At 46.1% G+C, this 13,567-nt stretch overlaps 1 protein-coding gene across 1 annotated transcript in view; it reads left to right on the top strand.

Moving 5' to 3' along the window:
* The window catches only part of CHSY1 (chondroitin sulfate synthase 1), a gene marked incomplete at its 5' end in the record, with an annotated part of 74,005 nt that extends 61,818 nt beyond the window's left edge, over window positions 1–12,187 (top strand). Inside the window, one exon of the mRNA XM_084213514.1 lies at window positions 10,103–12,187. Within this exon, the coding sequence (XP_084069640.1) occupies window positions 10,103–11,695 (1,593 nt within the window). The 3' untranslated portion in view covers window positions 11,696–12,187. The remainder of the gene's footprint in view (window positions 1–10,102) is intronic.
* Between the last annotated feature and the right edge of the window lie 1,380 nt (window positions 12,188–13,567).

Raw genomic sequence — 13,567 nt, 5'->3', positions numbered from 1 at the left:
AAAGAGAGTTAACTTGTGTTGTGTGATTAGCAGTCCTTCTCCAAGTTGTGTGAGTATTTGAGACTGGTTCTTTTTTCCTTTCCATTTCTAATGCATTTACATTTGGCATAATTGCATTTATCAGCATCCAGATCTCCTGTTTTAATTTAGAGCATTACAAAAGGGGCAGTTGAATATTCTTTTTGTCAGAGCTGGATGATGGATGCTGAACATCAGCAAGGCTTAAACACTCCTGTGGAGGTGAAGCCCTGGCTCTGACAGACTGTGTGTAATGCAAGAGGCACTTGGTTACAGAGTGCTGCAGAGTAATGCTGCTTGTTCCTTGTCCAAGCTGTGCCAGACAGCAAACTTCCAGAAAACCTCAGACCATATACAGTTAGCCAGCAACACTGTGTGAAATCTTTAACCATATTTGAACGAATGGGCTGACTTGGACACGGCCAGGAGGGAAATGCCAGTCTGCCTGACAGCTCGTTTTAATCATGAGAAAGTTGTTCCACTGACAGGAGGACAATAAAAACTGTGGCTGCCTAGAAAGATGTTGCCTTCCTTCTAGTTCTGAGCATATGTGAAACTGCAGAGGAATGGGTTGGTCTCAGACCTGTGCATGTGCAGCAGTGCTTTTCCCTTCTTTCATTACCTTTTTCCCTTCTCTCACCCCTTTTCCCTTTTCTCACCATTTTTCTTTCCAGGGTGTTGAATCTGCACCCACCCTGCCAACCCTATCCAAATGAGTAATTAGTAAGTCACTGCTTTCTCCTAAAAAGTGACTTATTTAAAATACATTATCCCTTGTGTTTCAGTAAAGCAAGCAATAAAAATAGGTGACCTGTGTAGTTAGAGCTATTAATGCACAATTTATGGTGCTTTTGGGTTACAGGGCATGAAAGGCAAATTCTTGAGAGGTTTATCAGCCCTCTGAATGGGCATACCTTGCCTGTTGATCTCTTATTGATCAAGGAGCTGTGTCTTTTCCAACCAAACTGCTGTGTATTGCACTTATTTTAGATGGCAGAGCTGTTTGAGGCAGAGAACCTTGTCATGGAATGGTTTTGGAAGTGCCACGTCTCCACTGGATGATGTACATGTGTTTTCCAGTGATGAGACAAAGGGCAGATTTTGTTTTTAAACTCAGCACAGAAGAGCAGGAAGGCTGTAAGTCGTGCGTGGTAATGGTACAAGCAGCAGAGGAACCCTTGTGCAATCATCATCTCACTGTGGAAATTCTTTCTGCAGCAGCTGCCTTACTGCTTGTTACCATCACAGCCTCCTAAAGCTCTGCTGTCCCCAGGCCAGGGCTCAGCTGTGGATCCTCGTGGGCTGACTGAAACATGTGGCTTCTCCACATAAAACAAGGGTTTGTGACTTTATTTTCCTCCCCTCCTTGGAGCAATTGCTAAACAATTCTTTTGGCAAAAAAAAAAAAGTGCACGCGTTTCATATAGACACTTGAGAACAATGCTGTGCAGCTTTGGTGAGCCCTGGAAGCTGTCACCCTGTGCTGCTCCCCGTGTGAAACAAGCTGGTGATTGAGTCCAGGCCCTTGCAGGCAGTCTTCAGACCAGCTCCAGCAATGGTGGCTCTGCTGAAAAACCAGATTGAAGATGAGGAACCGCTCTGAGCTTACAGGCGGGGGAAAGAGGAGTGAATCCCTCTGCCTGTGTCACAAATGTGTCTGCACTGGGCACTACTGCTGTGGGAGGTCTGTAGGGAGCTCCATAGCTTGTTCTAGTTTTCTACCAACAGGAGTAAAAGGAGATTTCTTTTAAATGCAGCTTGAGTTCCTGCTTCATTGCTGGATGCCAGGGAGGGGTGTACTGAGATGAGCTCAGCTGGTTGAGCATGGTGCTAATAACACCAAGGTCGTGGGTTTCATCCCAGCATGGGCCATTCACTTAGGAGTTGGACTCAGTGATCCCTCTGGGTCCCTTCCAGCTCGGAATATTCTGTGATTTCTGTGACTGTGATTACTGCTGACAGCAGACCTGAGCAGGAAACCCAGCACTGCCTCATGCTGCCAGCTCCCGCCCCGCTCGGAGCAGAGCAGCCTTCAGCAGCAGCCAACCACGGATATCTCAGCATGACCCTGGAAAAAGCAGCTGGAGAGCACCACTGGAGCACTCACTGAAATCCAAGCCTGGAAGAGAGATGGCTGTGCCATGCACAGTGATTCACCATCACCGTGTCCTTTGTGCTGCTGCAAGCCAGGGGACACCAGTGAGACACGAGTGGAGCCTCGTTGGTCCCGCAGGACCAAGGGGACAGAGAGAGCCCTCTGAGTGTTCCTGGCTGGTTCTGTGTTTCAGATAACCCCACCAGCTTCAAGTGGTGTGCAGCTGCCACCTCCTAGGGACAGGCCATCAGCAATTTGGAAGGGACTAAGCTTTCAAGAGTTCCTCCTGAACAACATCCCTCCTTCTGGCTGCTCGCCTGGCAGAGGCACAGCACAGCAGCGCCCTTGGAGTGGCTGTTGTGGCATCTGGGAGGAGGGTTCACCAGCAGAGGAATTAGAAATGTGCTATTTCCCCATTTTCTGTCAGTTTTCGTCAGCTGATATGATGTGGCTGGCAGAGAAGTGCCTTTACCATCAATTGTTAGGAAAGCATGATGCAGATGGATTTATAAATGAAGTTATGGAAGATGCTGTCTCTCTTTGAGACTGTTCTGGCACTGCAGCTCTGAGGGCTGCAGCTTTGACACAGGCAGTTGAGCAGTTGACCTTGTCTTGGGGATTTAATTCAGCATTCCCAGCTTCCTTCCTGCCCCTTTCCAAAAGGTTGTTCCTGACACAAATCTTCTCAAGGGATCAGAAACAGCAAGCATGGTCTGTTGCCATGAAAAAGGGGCTGTGGCTCTCCTCATCCAAAGTGGTTCTGCTTAAGCTGGAAGTGATGAATGTCTTGCAGATGAATCTGTTTTTTAAGATACACCCCCACCTTTTTAAACGCGGGGAAGATCTGCAGCTATTGTGAGGCTGAATCTTTGTCTAATTAAATTCACAGTAATCTCCTGTGAAGGCTCAAGAGAGATTCAGAGCTTTGTGCTGACTGCTTCAGCCCTGTCCTTCAGTGCTGGTACTGTGACATTGTCTCTGTGTGCCTGCTCTGGGGTGGAGGCTCCTGAAACATCCTGCAGCAGCAGGAAGCTGAGCTGGTGGGCGCACTGGGCAGGACTGGCAGGGAGGGATCCTGCAGACAGACCCACTGGAGCCAATGCTTCCCCTGGGCTTCTTGCAGAATCTGGTGCTGGCAGAACTCTGGGGTGGTGTGTGCTGCAGGAGCACTGCTGTCCCCATCCAATCTGGCAGAGAGGCTGTGCTGCTCCAGCTTGGATTTCTGATGTTGGGCTGATGCTGAGATGGTGGGTGGCTGCCTGGGCTGCAGCTGAAATTTCTCCAAGCAGAGGGTTTCTTCTCCACTCCCCTGTAAGCAGCAGCTTTTGGTAGCCTTGCCAAGTGGACCAAAAAGGCTCCTCATCCATCATGGCTCGCAGCTCCTACAAAACCACTGGATGTGGAAAGTAGCTCCCAAATAGGAATCTTTGAATTCCATGAACAAAAGTATTTCTAAATGATTACATTACTGCTTCTTGAAAACACATGGTGGAAAATCACACAGCAGTCCAGAAGAGGTCTTCTCTTCTGTAGTCTGTGTTCAGAGGAGACTGCATCCCTCTAACTCTGTTTTTAGCATCCAAAATATATTGGCCAGGGCGTCAGAAGCTTTCTGCTCATCATCTCAAGAAACTCCTCTTCAAGGGTCATGTGCTGCTCCTCTGGAATCTTAACACTTTGCATGAGAAAGAGCAGATACAGGCTTCCAGGGCTGTGGCTCTGGCTTTCATGGGCCTGTTGAAATGCATAATGAAAAACAAGTTTTCTTGTGCTCTGCCTGTACTGTGGAGTAAAAGTGTGGAGTTGACAACAAGGAAAAGAAATGCTGAGATGCAGCAGATTCGGCGGGCAAGTCTGAGTCTGGCCTTTAAATGAGCAATCAGCAGGGAGTCACTGTATCCCTGGTTTTGTTTGGATCTGGGACAGAGGCTGGAGAGGGAGAGCTGAATCATTTGCCCCATGGGTCAGAGCCTTGACTTGAGCAAGGGCGAGCCTTGTGAGGAGCAGCACTTTGCACCAGGACTCGTAATTTGGAAATTATGTTAGAAGCAACTTTTGATTACACTTTCTCAGGCAATCCCAATGACAATTAGTCATTTGCACCTACTGAGTTCTGCTTCTTCAATAGCTGCAGTGTAGAACATTTGTTAATGTTTACTGGTATTTCACTTGTTTTTGTTTCTGTCAAATCAGAACCTTTTGGACGAAAACCTCACAATCACATCCAGCTCTCCTAAGGTTTACACTGTTAAATCTAAATATCCTAACTAGCACATTCTGTTTTATCTGGTTTCTGTATCCTCATTTAGTCCAGGAGGGTGAAGCTCAGTTTAATGCAGGGCCAGGAGGAGGGCAGTTCTCTGCCTCCTGGCTGGAGGATCTCAGTTCCCAAGTGCCTTGGACTGCTCCCACGTGTAGGTTTTGGGTAATGAGATTGTGGAGCTCAGGGTCAGAGGTGAGGTACTCGATGCCAGTTTTGAAGACCCATTCATTTTTGCAGGTTTTCTTCTTTCCTTTGCCAAGCTGGAAATACTTTAAAGGCTGCTTGGTTTGAGAAACTGTAAATGAATAAGTAATTTTTAAGCTCTTCTACTTGCTTAAACAAGAAAGGATTGGGATAAAAACAGTTGTTTAATTAAACAGCTACTTGGTATGGTTCACAAAAGCTTGAACTCCAGCAGTAACTCTCCTAATTCACAGATTCCTTGGGAATTCAATGACCTTGAGTTTGCTGTGCTTGAAACTTGCCTGAGTTCTTGGCTTCCTTTCTGGAATACTTTGGAGAGGAGAGCAGTGCAGGAGGCACTGCAAGGCTCTCGAGTGAGACCAGCACTGTTCCACTTAGGTTCATATAAGAAGAGGCATTTGTGTTGTACAGAATAAACTTCTTGCTTCAGAGCATGCCTGGGCTTACTGCACCCAGAGGTCACAGCTGGATCTGCCTCTGCTCCCCCAGCCATGGAAATTTTGAGTACTGACTGCTCAGGATGATTTTCTTGCCTCTCTTTATGAAACAAAGCAAACGTGAACCAGCAGTAAGTACATGATGGAATTTGTGTGAGAAGTGACTTGTCTGAAGAATCACATCATTGAATCAGGCTCCAGAGCTCAGGGGTTCTACTTGCCAACTGAGAGGGATGTCTGATCTCCCAGCACCAAATGGTGTTTCCTGCATCCTTTCCTGTAGTGGCAACTGGGGAGCTTAAAGCCATGAATGAGTGGCCAAGTTCACTGGAAGTGAGTGTTTATCCATTACTTCCTCATGTTTGTCTCCACCATAATAACTCTGTCTGAAGGAATGGCTTCAGTCATGTCAGTGTTTAGCTGTGGGATATAAAGCATCAGGATTTAAACAGAAAGAGCCCTGAATACACAGAATTGTATCCAGGAGGTCCCTACAGTCTTCCCCTCCAGCAGAGGGAAGTCACAAAACCCTGCTGCTCCTTTCCCTTGGCAGAATTTTTTATCAATTGAGCTATATTGGTGATGTGTAAACCAGAAAACTAGAGATCTGTTGTGGTTAATCAGTGCAAAGTGGCAAAATGGTGCTAGTGCAGTTCCTTGGGGTGTGGTAGCAGAAGGACTTTAATTTCACTTCAGCAGCAGCCTGGCTCCTGCCAGCTGTGGCACATCTTTGTAAGTTCGAGATGGACCTGAGCATCCTGCGTGGGTTTGGCTGCAGAGCTGTGGGGCAGAGTGGGGGCTGTCCCAGCACCTGCATTGCTCCTGTGGCAGAACAGCTCCACACTGGGACCCACATCCTCATCCCCTCCTGACAGAGGTGCTCTGAGCTAGGTGACATTCACCATCATTTGGGCTTTTAATTGGCTGGGCTTTGTATTGAAACCCATCTTGGGCATTTCGAAACTTGCCATACAACATGTCTTATCCATGATTGCTGTTCATGAGGCTTGTGGGGCTGTGTTTTCTGGGCTCTGGTAGCACAATCTGGAGCTGTGAGAGAAAGCCCTCGGGGGCTAATCCATGGCTGCAGGCCAGTTTCTGCATAAACTGGTCTTATTTTTAAAGTCCATTTTCTCCAGTACACTTTTTTTTGGCCTGCAAAAGACTTCTTCATTTAAAACGAAGAACATAACACTCTCTCCTTTCAGTTGGTCTTTTGGACATGAGCCAGCAGTGCCCACAACAGCTGTACCACAGTTTAAACATTCAGTCTCTAATGGTTTGGGGAACATTAGGGTTTTTAAGGCTTCAACAGGTCTAGAGTAAATAGTGGTCAATAAAGAGTAGCTCTTCTTTGTATCCCTATGCTCTCAGTGCTCTGCACTAGAATAAAGCAGGCTTAGAATATAATCATTGCAAAATTAATATCCATGAAAGGTTCTTTTTAAAAAAAAAAAAGAATCATAGAGAAACCTGTTTCACTAGAAGAAGAGTTTGTGAGAGTTCAGCTCTCAGGACTCTGGTAACAGGCATGGGGAATTTGGCACGTAATGTCTGTGGGAGACGTGCACGTCCCGGGCTTGTGTCACTCCCCATGTGTGTGTTTAGTGACTGGGAGGAGCAAATAAATCACAGGTATTCCCTTCTTCCACCCACCTATTGGTGATGTACACAAGAGTTAATTATGATTTTGTATCTTCCCTATGGCTGTCCAGTGTTGTGTGGAGTCAAAAGGCAGCGTGTGCTAATTGGTGATACTTAGCACGGTGCTTTGAACCAGATGTGGTAAGAAATTATCTTAGCAATGATTTGGGCAAATCAGTGTGGATGGAGCTGTCAATCAGCCTGGAGGGAGCTGCTCATTTCCTTCAAGTGTGGAGGAGGTAGGTGTGGGTGAGCAAACAGAATCCGTGTGGTTTCTGGGACAAAGCCCTGGGGCCTCACAGCCCTTCTGTGGCCCTGGGTCCAGTGTGTGCCCTCGCCTTGGCCCAGGAAGGGTTAAACTGCTCCATTGGCCACTGGCCACTTGGGCTTTGTGTGCAGCACTTGGTGTCACTGGGAAGAAATGGCTTGTAACTCCTTGTACTCTCTGTAGGGAGTTGCTTAACCCCTTCCAGCACCCTTCTTTGTGTTTCCTGCTGGTGTGGGGCGTACCTGGGCTCCCCACGGGGGATCGGAGCTGCAGGGTCCTGGCACACCCCGTGCCTGCTGCAGCCTGCTGAGTGCCAGGGGACAGGGGGGACACTGCAGCAGGAGAGGGGGAGACTTCACAGGGAAAACACGGAACGTGCCAGCCTTGCAAGGCATTCTCCTGAAAAATGGGATTATATAAAAGCCTGGCTACTGTGGTGCTTCTCATTAGCTGCACCGCAGGGTTGGCCGGAGCGCTCGGGCAGTTGTCACCTTCTTGGCTGGAGCAAGGTGCATGTTAATAGATGTCTCAGTTGTAAATTGCTTTGTGTTGGAGCCCCACTAAAGGCTTGCTGAGATATGTTTTATTTTCAGTTTTTGAAGCAAGCTAGTTTTGGAAAGGGGCAGGAAGGAGTATTAGAAGGTAACCGGTCTACCTAAGAGGTTACTTCTGAGTGGCAAGCCAGAGCTTTAAAATATGCTTCTTAGTTTTAATTTGTGCCATTTGCTAGGGGTTCCTATCTTTACTTCCATTGGGATGTTTCATAACATTTTCCTACCCATCAGTATTCTATTAAAACTTCATTGTGTAATCTGAAAGCCTTTCTGCTTGTCATGGTTTCCTCTTCAGAATGCCCTAGGTAGCAATTTTGGAATAAATGCATTCAGGCTGCATGGTCTTGAGTTTGTTGTCTTATAAATTCAAAACAAGACTTGAAATTAAATCCTATTGTCAATTTTCCTTTAAATAATGGCGGCCTAATGATGTGATTGAAGAATTTTTTTCTGATGTGACAGGACTCCTGGAAAAGCCTCTGCCTATAGTTGTTGCTAAAATGTCAGTGAAATTGGTTACCATATGCATTTAATACTTGTAGTTTTACATGTGCATAGTGTTAGAGGATAGATCAGTGTTGTCAGTAGAATAAGTGGGTCCTGCAGTGTTGGACTGATCCTGTTCTTCCCGTGAAAGCTCTCCACTGCAATAAATGGTGCTCACAGGACTGACCCTAAGTGGGTGTGATTTAAGGTCTCCTAGAGCCCTTCACAGCAACAGCCAGGTTCAAAGTGACCAAAAAAATCAAGCTTCATTAGTAGAGTAAACAATACAGGGATACAAATGAAGAACAGTGTTTAAAGTGAGTGGAAAAAACGTGTTTCTTGGGAAAGCATGAGGTTCATTCAGTTTGGATAACTCTGCTGGACGTGGGATTAGAGCAGCTAACCTCTGCCCGTAGCGCTCTGTTCAATCTTGCATGCCTTCTAAAGGGATATTATACATCTCGACAGGCAGCTCATCTGGGGCCTGCCAAGGGGCCATGGCCAAGATGTTCTCCTTTGGCTGCGTTGCTGTGCACATCCATCCATCCTCTGGCCTGGATTGCTCCCAGACAGCCTGCACGCAGCAGGGATCACTTGGGGAGAGCGGGAAGAAGGTGAACTCGAAGGAGAAGGGGGTGGGGGACTGGTGGTGACCCACGAAATAAACGTCCTTTCTTTCTCAGTCCTGCTGCAATCCCTCCCTCGCTCCTTTGCAGTGATTTACGTTTGCTCAGACTCAAATCCCGCTCCCAGGGGGCTCAGCCTGCTCCGTGCTGTCGGCGGCGATGCGCCCAATGTCAGGTTTCAGCATGCACACAGCCAGCTTGTTGAGATAGCAGCAATTAAATCCAGGTGTAAGTTTATCCCTGAGCTTCAGTGTCTGTCCACAATAATGGGAAAAATGCAACCGAAGGCCTAATAAAACAGGACTTGTGCTGGCTCTGAGCAGCTGGTATAAGGAAGGTTTCTGTGCCGGTGATTTCCTTTTTGGTGTCTGTTTGATTGCCATCATATTTGAGACCTTCTCCCTGGTTCTTTTTTTGAGTTTGGCTCTTTGCTGACCTGTACAGCCCTTTTACACAAGCTTTATTGCCGTGTTTCCTGTGGCAGATTCCACTGCCAGTAACAGAGATTGGATCCCATATTGAATGAGGGTGCTGTGTCAGCTCTGGCAGGTTGATGACATTTGTGCTGTGACATAGAATCTGCCTGTGGTCTTTTCAAATTTCCATTATCTAAGCTGGTATATACCTTTGGTCTCAAGGTTTTATTTTCAGTTTATTTTCCACATTATCATCCTGGTTTGCCTTTCACGATATCAGCTACTGCCTGAGCTGCTGAGGACTGTAAAGCTGGTTGGTCTGCTTTCCTAAGAGTTGTGAATCTAATCTCAGCTCACTATGTTCCTGTTTGGAAATAGCAAATGCCACGTTAAGAATGTTTTTGTTCTGGTGTACACGTGCATCCTGTATTACCTGACTTCTGGAACTCTAGGAATCTCAGGTACACTTAACTGTCCATTGACATTTTTAAATAACAGCTGTAGCTTTGCATCGCAGCACTTGAGGTAACATATTTGGCATTCTGACTAAAACATTCAGCAACCTGCATTTTTAATGCCTAAACTTGGATTTTTAATGCCTAAATGGCATTTGGCTGTAATAGAAAAGGTGTTGTCAGATTTGCTTAGTATGTACATGGCATCTCTTCTTATTCTTCTTTATTATTAATATGAAAACAATGGGAAACAAATGAATAATGAGAGTTTTGTAGTGAACACTTCACGGTGTTATTTTCCTGGTGATGGTGTGTTGTTGTGAAGAAATGAGCTTACAATGGACTTACTGCAGAATTGTTTGGCCGCCGGTGATACCTCTAGAATGGGCTGTAGTAATCCCAAATCCATGATAGATGTTTCTTTCACCAGTTCACAATGAATAATCCTCTTAATTTCCTTGAATAGCAGCTGGTATTGCTACAACCTGTGCCTAAACCCAAGAACAGCTTATTCAGAAAGCCTTCTGGCCCTGTGAGCGAGGGGGAATTCTCTCCCAGCAGGGGTAGCGTGGGCAAACTTTCACAGGGCCGGCTCTGCCCAGACTCTGACTTCTCCTCTCTCTCTCTCTCCCCTAGATGCAGCAGCTGTTCTACGAGAATTACGAGAAGAACAAAAAAGGCTACATCCGGGACCTGAGGAACAGCAAAATACACCGAGCCATAACCCTGCACCCCAACAAGAACCCCCCGTACCAGTACAGGCTGCACAGCTACATGCTGAGCCGCAAGATCGCCGAGCTGCGCCACCGCACCGTGCAGCTGCACCGCGAGATCGTGCTCATGAGCAAGTACAGCAACACCGAAATCCACAAGGAGGACCTGCAGCTGGGCATGCCGCCCTCCTTCATGCGCTTCCAGCCCCGCCACCGCCAGGAGATCCTGGAGTGGGAGTTCCTTACAGGGAAGTATCTGTACTCGGGCGCCGACGGGCAGCCGCCCCGCAGAGGGATGGACTCGTCCCAGCGCGAGGCGCTGGATGACATCGTGATGCAGGTGATGGAAATGATCAACGCCAACGCCAAGACGCGGGGGAGGATCATCGATTTCAAGGAGATACAGTATGGATACCGCAGGGTGAACCCCATGTACGGAGCGGAGTACGTGCTGGACCTGCTGCTTCTCTACAAGAAGCACAAGGGGAAGAAGATGACCGTCCCCGTGAGGAGGCACGCGTACCTGCAGCAGACCTTCAGCAAGATCCAGTTCATGGAGCACGAAGAGATGGACGCCAAAGAGCTGGCCAGCAAAATCAACCAGGATTCTGGGTCCTTGTCCTTCCTCTCCAACTCGCTGAAGATGTTTGTCCCCTTCCAGCTCAGCAGGTCCAAAGCAGAAAGGAAGGAGCTCAAAGACAAGAAGATCAACATCCTGATCCCTCTCTCCGGACGGTTCGACATGTTTGCGAGGTTCATGGGGAATTTTGAAAAGACGTGCCTCATTCCAAACCAGAACGTCAAGCTGGTTGTCCTGCTTTTCAATTCCAACTCCAACCCTGACAAAGCGAAGCAGATCGAGCTGATGAGAGATTACCGCTCCAAATACCCCAAGGCTGACATGCAGGTTCTGCCGGTGTCGGGGGAGTTCTCAAGGGCACTGGCTCTGGAAGTCGGATCTTCTCAGTTCCAGAACGAGTCTTTACTTTTCTTCTGTGATGTTGACTTAGTGTTTACCACAGAATTCCTCCAGCGGTGTAGAGCCAACACAGTTTTGGGTCAGCAAGTGTATTTTCCCATCATTTTTAGCCAGTATGATCCAAAGATTGTTTATAGTGGAAAGGTTCCTAGTGACAATCATTTTGCTTTCACTCAGAAAACAGGTTTCTGGAGGAACTATGGCTTTGGTATCACCTGTATTTACAAAGGTGACCTTCTTCGAGCGGGTGGCTTTGATGTCTCCATCCAAGGTTGGGGCCTTGAAGACGTAGATCTATTTAACAAAGTCATTCAAGCTGGCTTAAAAACTTTCAGAAGCCAAGAGATTGGAGTAGTCCATGTGCATCACCCTGTTTTTTGTGACCCTAATCTTGATCCAAAACAATATAAAATGTGCTTGGGGTCCAAAGCTTCAACGTATGGGTCCACACAACAGCTGGCTGAAATATGGTTTGAAAAAAACGACCCAAATTTTGGGAAAAGCAGCAATACTAATGGCTCAGTGAGGACAGCCTAATGTCCAGCTATGCTGGAAAAGACTTTTTTTTTAATTATCTAATTTATTTTTGGGAAAATGTTTTTTGATAATTCACTTTTAAAAGACCACACAGGATATATTTTAGAAATCATCATTGTTTTCTTACAAAGCGCTCGTTTTGAGAAGAACAAGGCCCTTGGGTTTTTTTGTTGTTGTGTTTTTGGTTTTGAACAAAACTGTGATCAATATTTGCCTTCAAACAAACAAACAAAAAAAAAAAAAAAGAAATTGTTTAAGAGTTATCTGATCAGCGGAAATCTGACTTGAATTAGAATTTCCTTATGAACAAAAGATTGTTTCCTACCGTTTCCGCTGCCGTCTTCACGGCTGGGATTCTGTAAATGTGGACCTGAGCGTGCAAAGCCAAGTGACAAAACGCTGTGTCTAAATGTTTTTGGTGTGACTGCTACCGTGCAAAGATTCTGCTCCTTTGGTTCAGGATTAGCCATTAATTCTCAAATTGCGTTAGAAAATCCGAGTCGCTGTGGCGATGAGCAAGGGTGGTAATCGCAGGAGGGGTTTTTGTTTTTCCCTAAGAGCTGATTATTTCCGTTTAAAAATACACCTCCACTTAGGATGGGCAGGGAGGGAGGGAAGTAAGCACAAGCCGTGATCCGGTCAGTCCTTGTAGGAATTGTTGGGTTTGGTGTTCGGAACGTTTGGGAAGCCGTGGTGGGTTCTGCGCTCTGTCCTCAGCCGCCCTCCGAGGCTGAGCCGGGGGAGCAGGGAATGCTGAGGAGCGAGGGAAGGGGCTGGGGATGGGAATCCCTGGCAGCCAAAGGACAGCACACAACGAACAGTCCGAGATCCCCGAGGAGAGCCCGGAGAGCTCCTCTGCGCCGATCGCGTCCGGTTCCTTCGGGCACGAGATGTTAATGGGAACAATTATTACATTGGATTGCTAGTTTTGTTTTGGGATTATTTTTTTTTTTTCTGTATCTGCTAGACCGTTAATTTATTTAATATCCATTGTTTTAGGTTCTTGACCTTTCCTTGAATATCTGTTAGTCATTTTAATATTTTATATATATATATATGCGTGTGTAAATATATATATATATATTAGGAATGTATTGCATCTTCTCACTGATAAGGTAGTGTACATCATACTTACAGTAAATGATCTCCAAAGATTACTTTCTAAAATATTTTTTCATGAATCTTTTTTTTTTTCTCCCCCAAATTTCTTCAACATTTTTGGAATGACTTCAGTGAGTTTAGGAATTTTTTTTGGTATTCTAAGAGGAAGTGGGGATGAGGAGGCTGAATACAAGGAAAGTGTGATCCCTATGAGTTAACACCTAGCAAGGTAAGAGAAAATACACGAAATAAAGTGCCTTAAAGCCAGATAGGGAGCCCTGTACACTGAGACTTAGACAGTGACTGGACATTGTCATTGAAGCAGATGATCTCTTGGGACCTATGTACCTGTAAATATCATGCTCAGCAGAAACACAAAATAAAAACCAGCGAACAATATATTTTTCTATCTTATCTTCCAGCCCTATTTCATCCCATTGCCCTCAGTTCCACTTTGCCTGCTCTTTGGGAAGTGGAGGCAAGTGAAAGAATGGAGAAAACCCAAGGCTTTGGTGGTTGTTGCCACATTTGAAGGGATTTGCAGTGCAATTGCTATTCCAGTAGAAGAAATAACCATTGTTTACATGTGTATGGAGTATGAACTGCAACTAGCATAGAGTCTGTGTCTTACAAAGTTCATCATTTTCTGGTGACAGTCCCAAGGATGTAGGTGCATGGAAAATTTTTCTTTTCCTCCTCTCTCTTTTTTTTTTCCTTTCTTTCTTTTTTTCTTTCTTTTTTTTTTTTTCTTTAAGACTTGCTTCTAAGATG

Source organism: Fringilla coelebs (assembly GCF_963513975.1).
Source record: "Fringilla coelebs genome assembly, chromosome: 12".
NCBI classification, from domain to species: Eukaryota; Metazoa; Chordata; class Aves; order Passeriformes; family Fringillidae; genus Fringilla; species Fringilla coelebs.
Note: the sequence above shows the minus strand (reverse complement) of the source record. Positions and strands in the feature narration are given on the sequence as shown.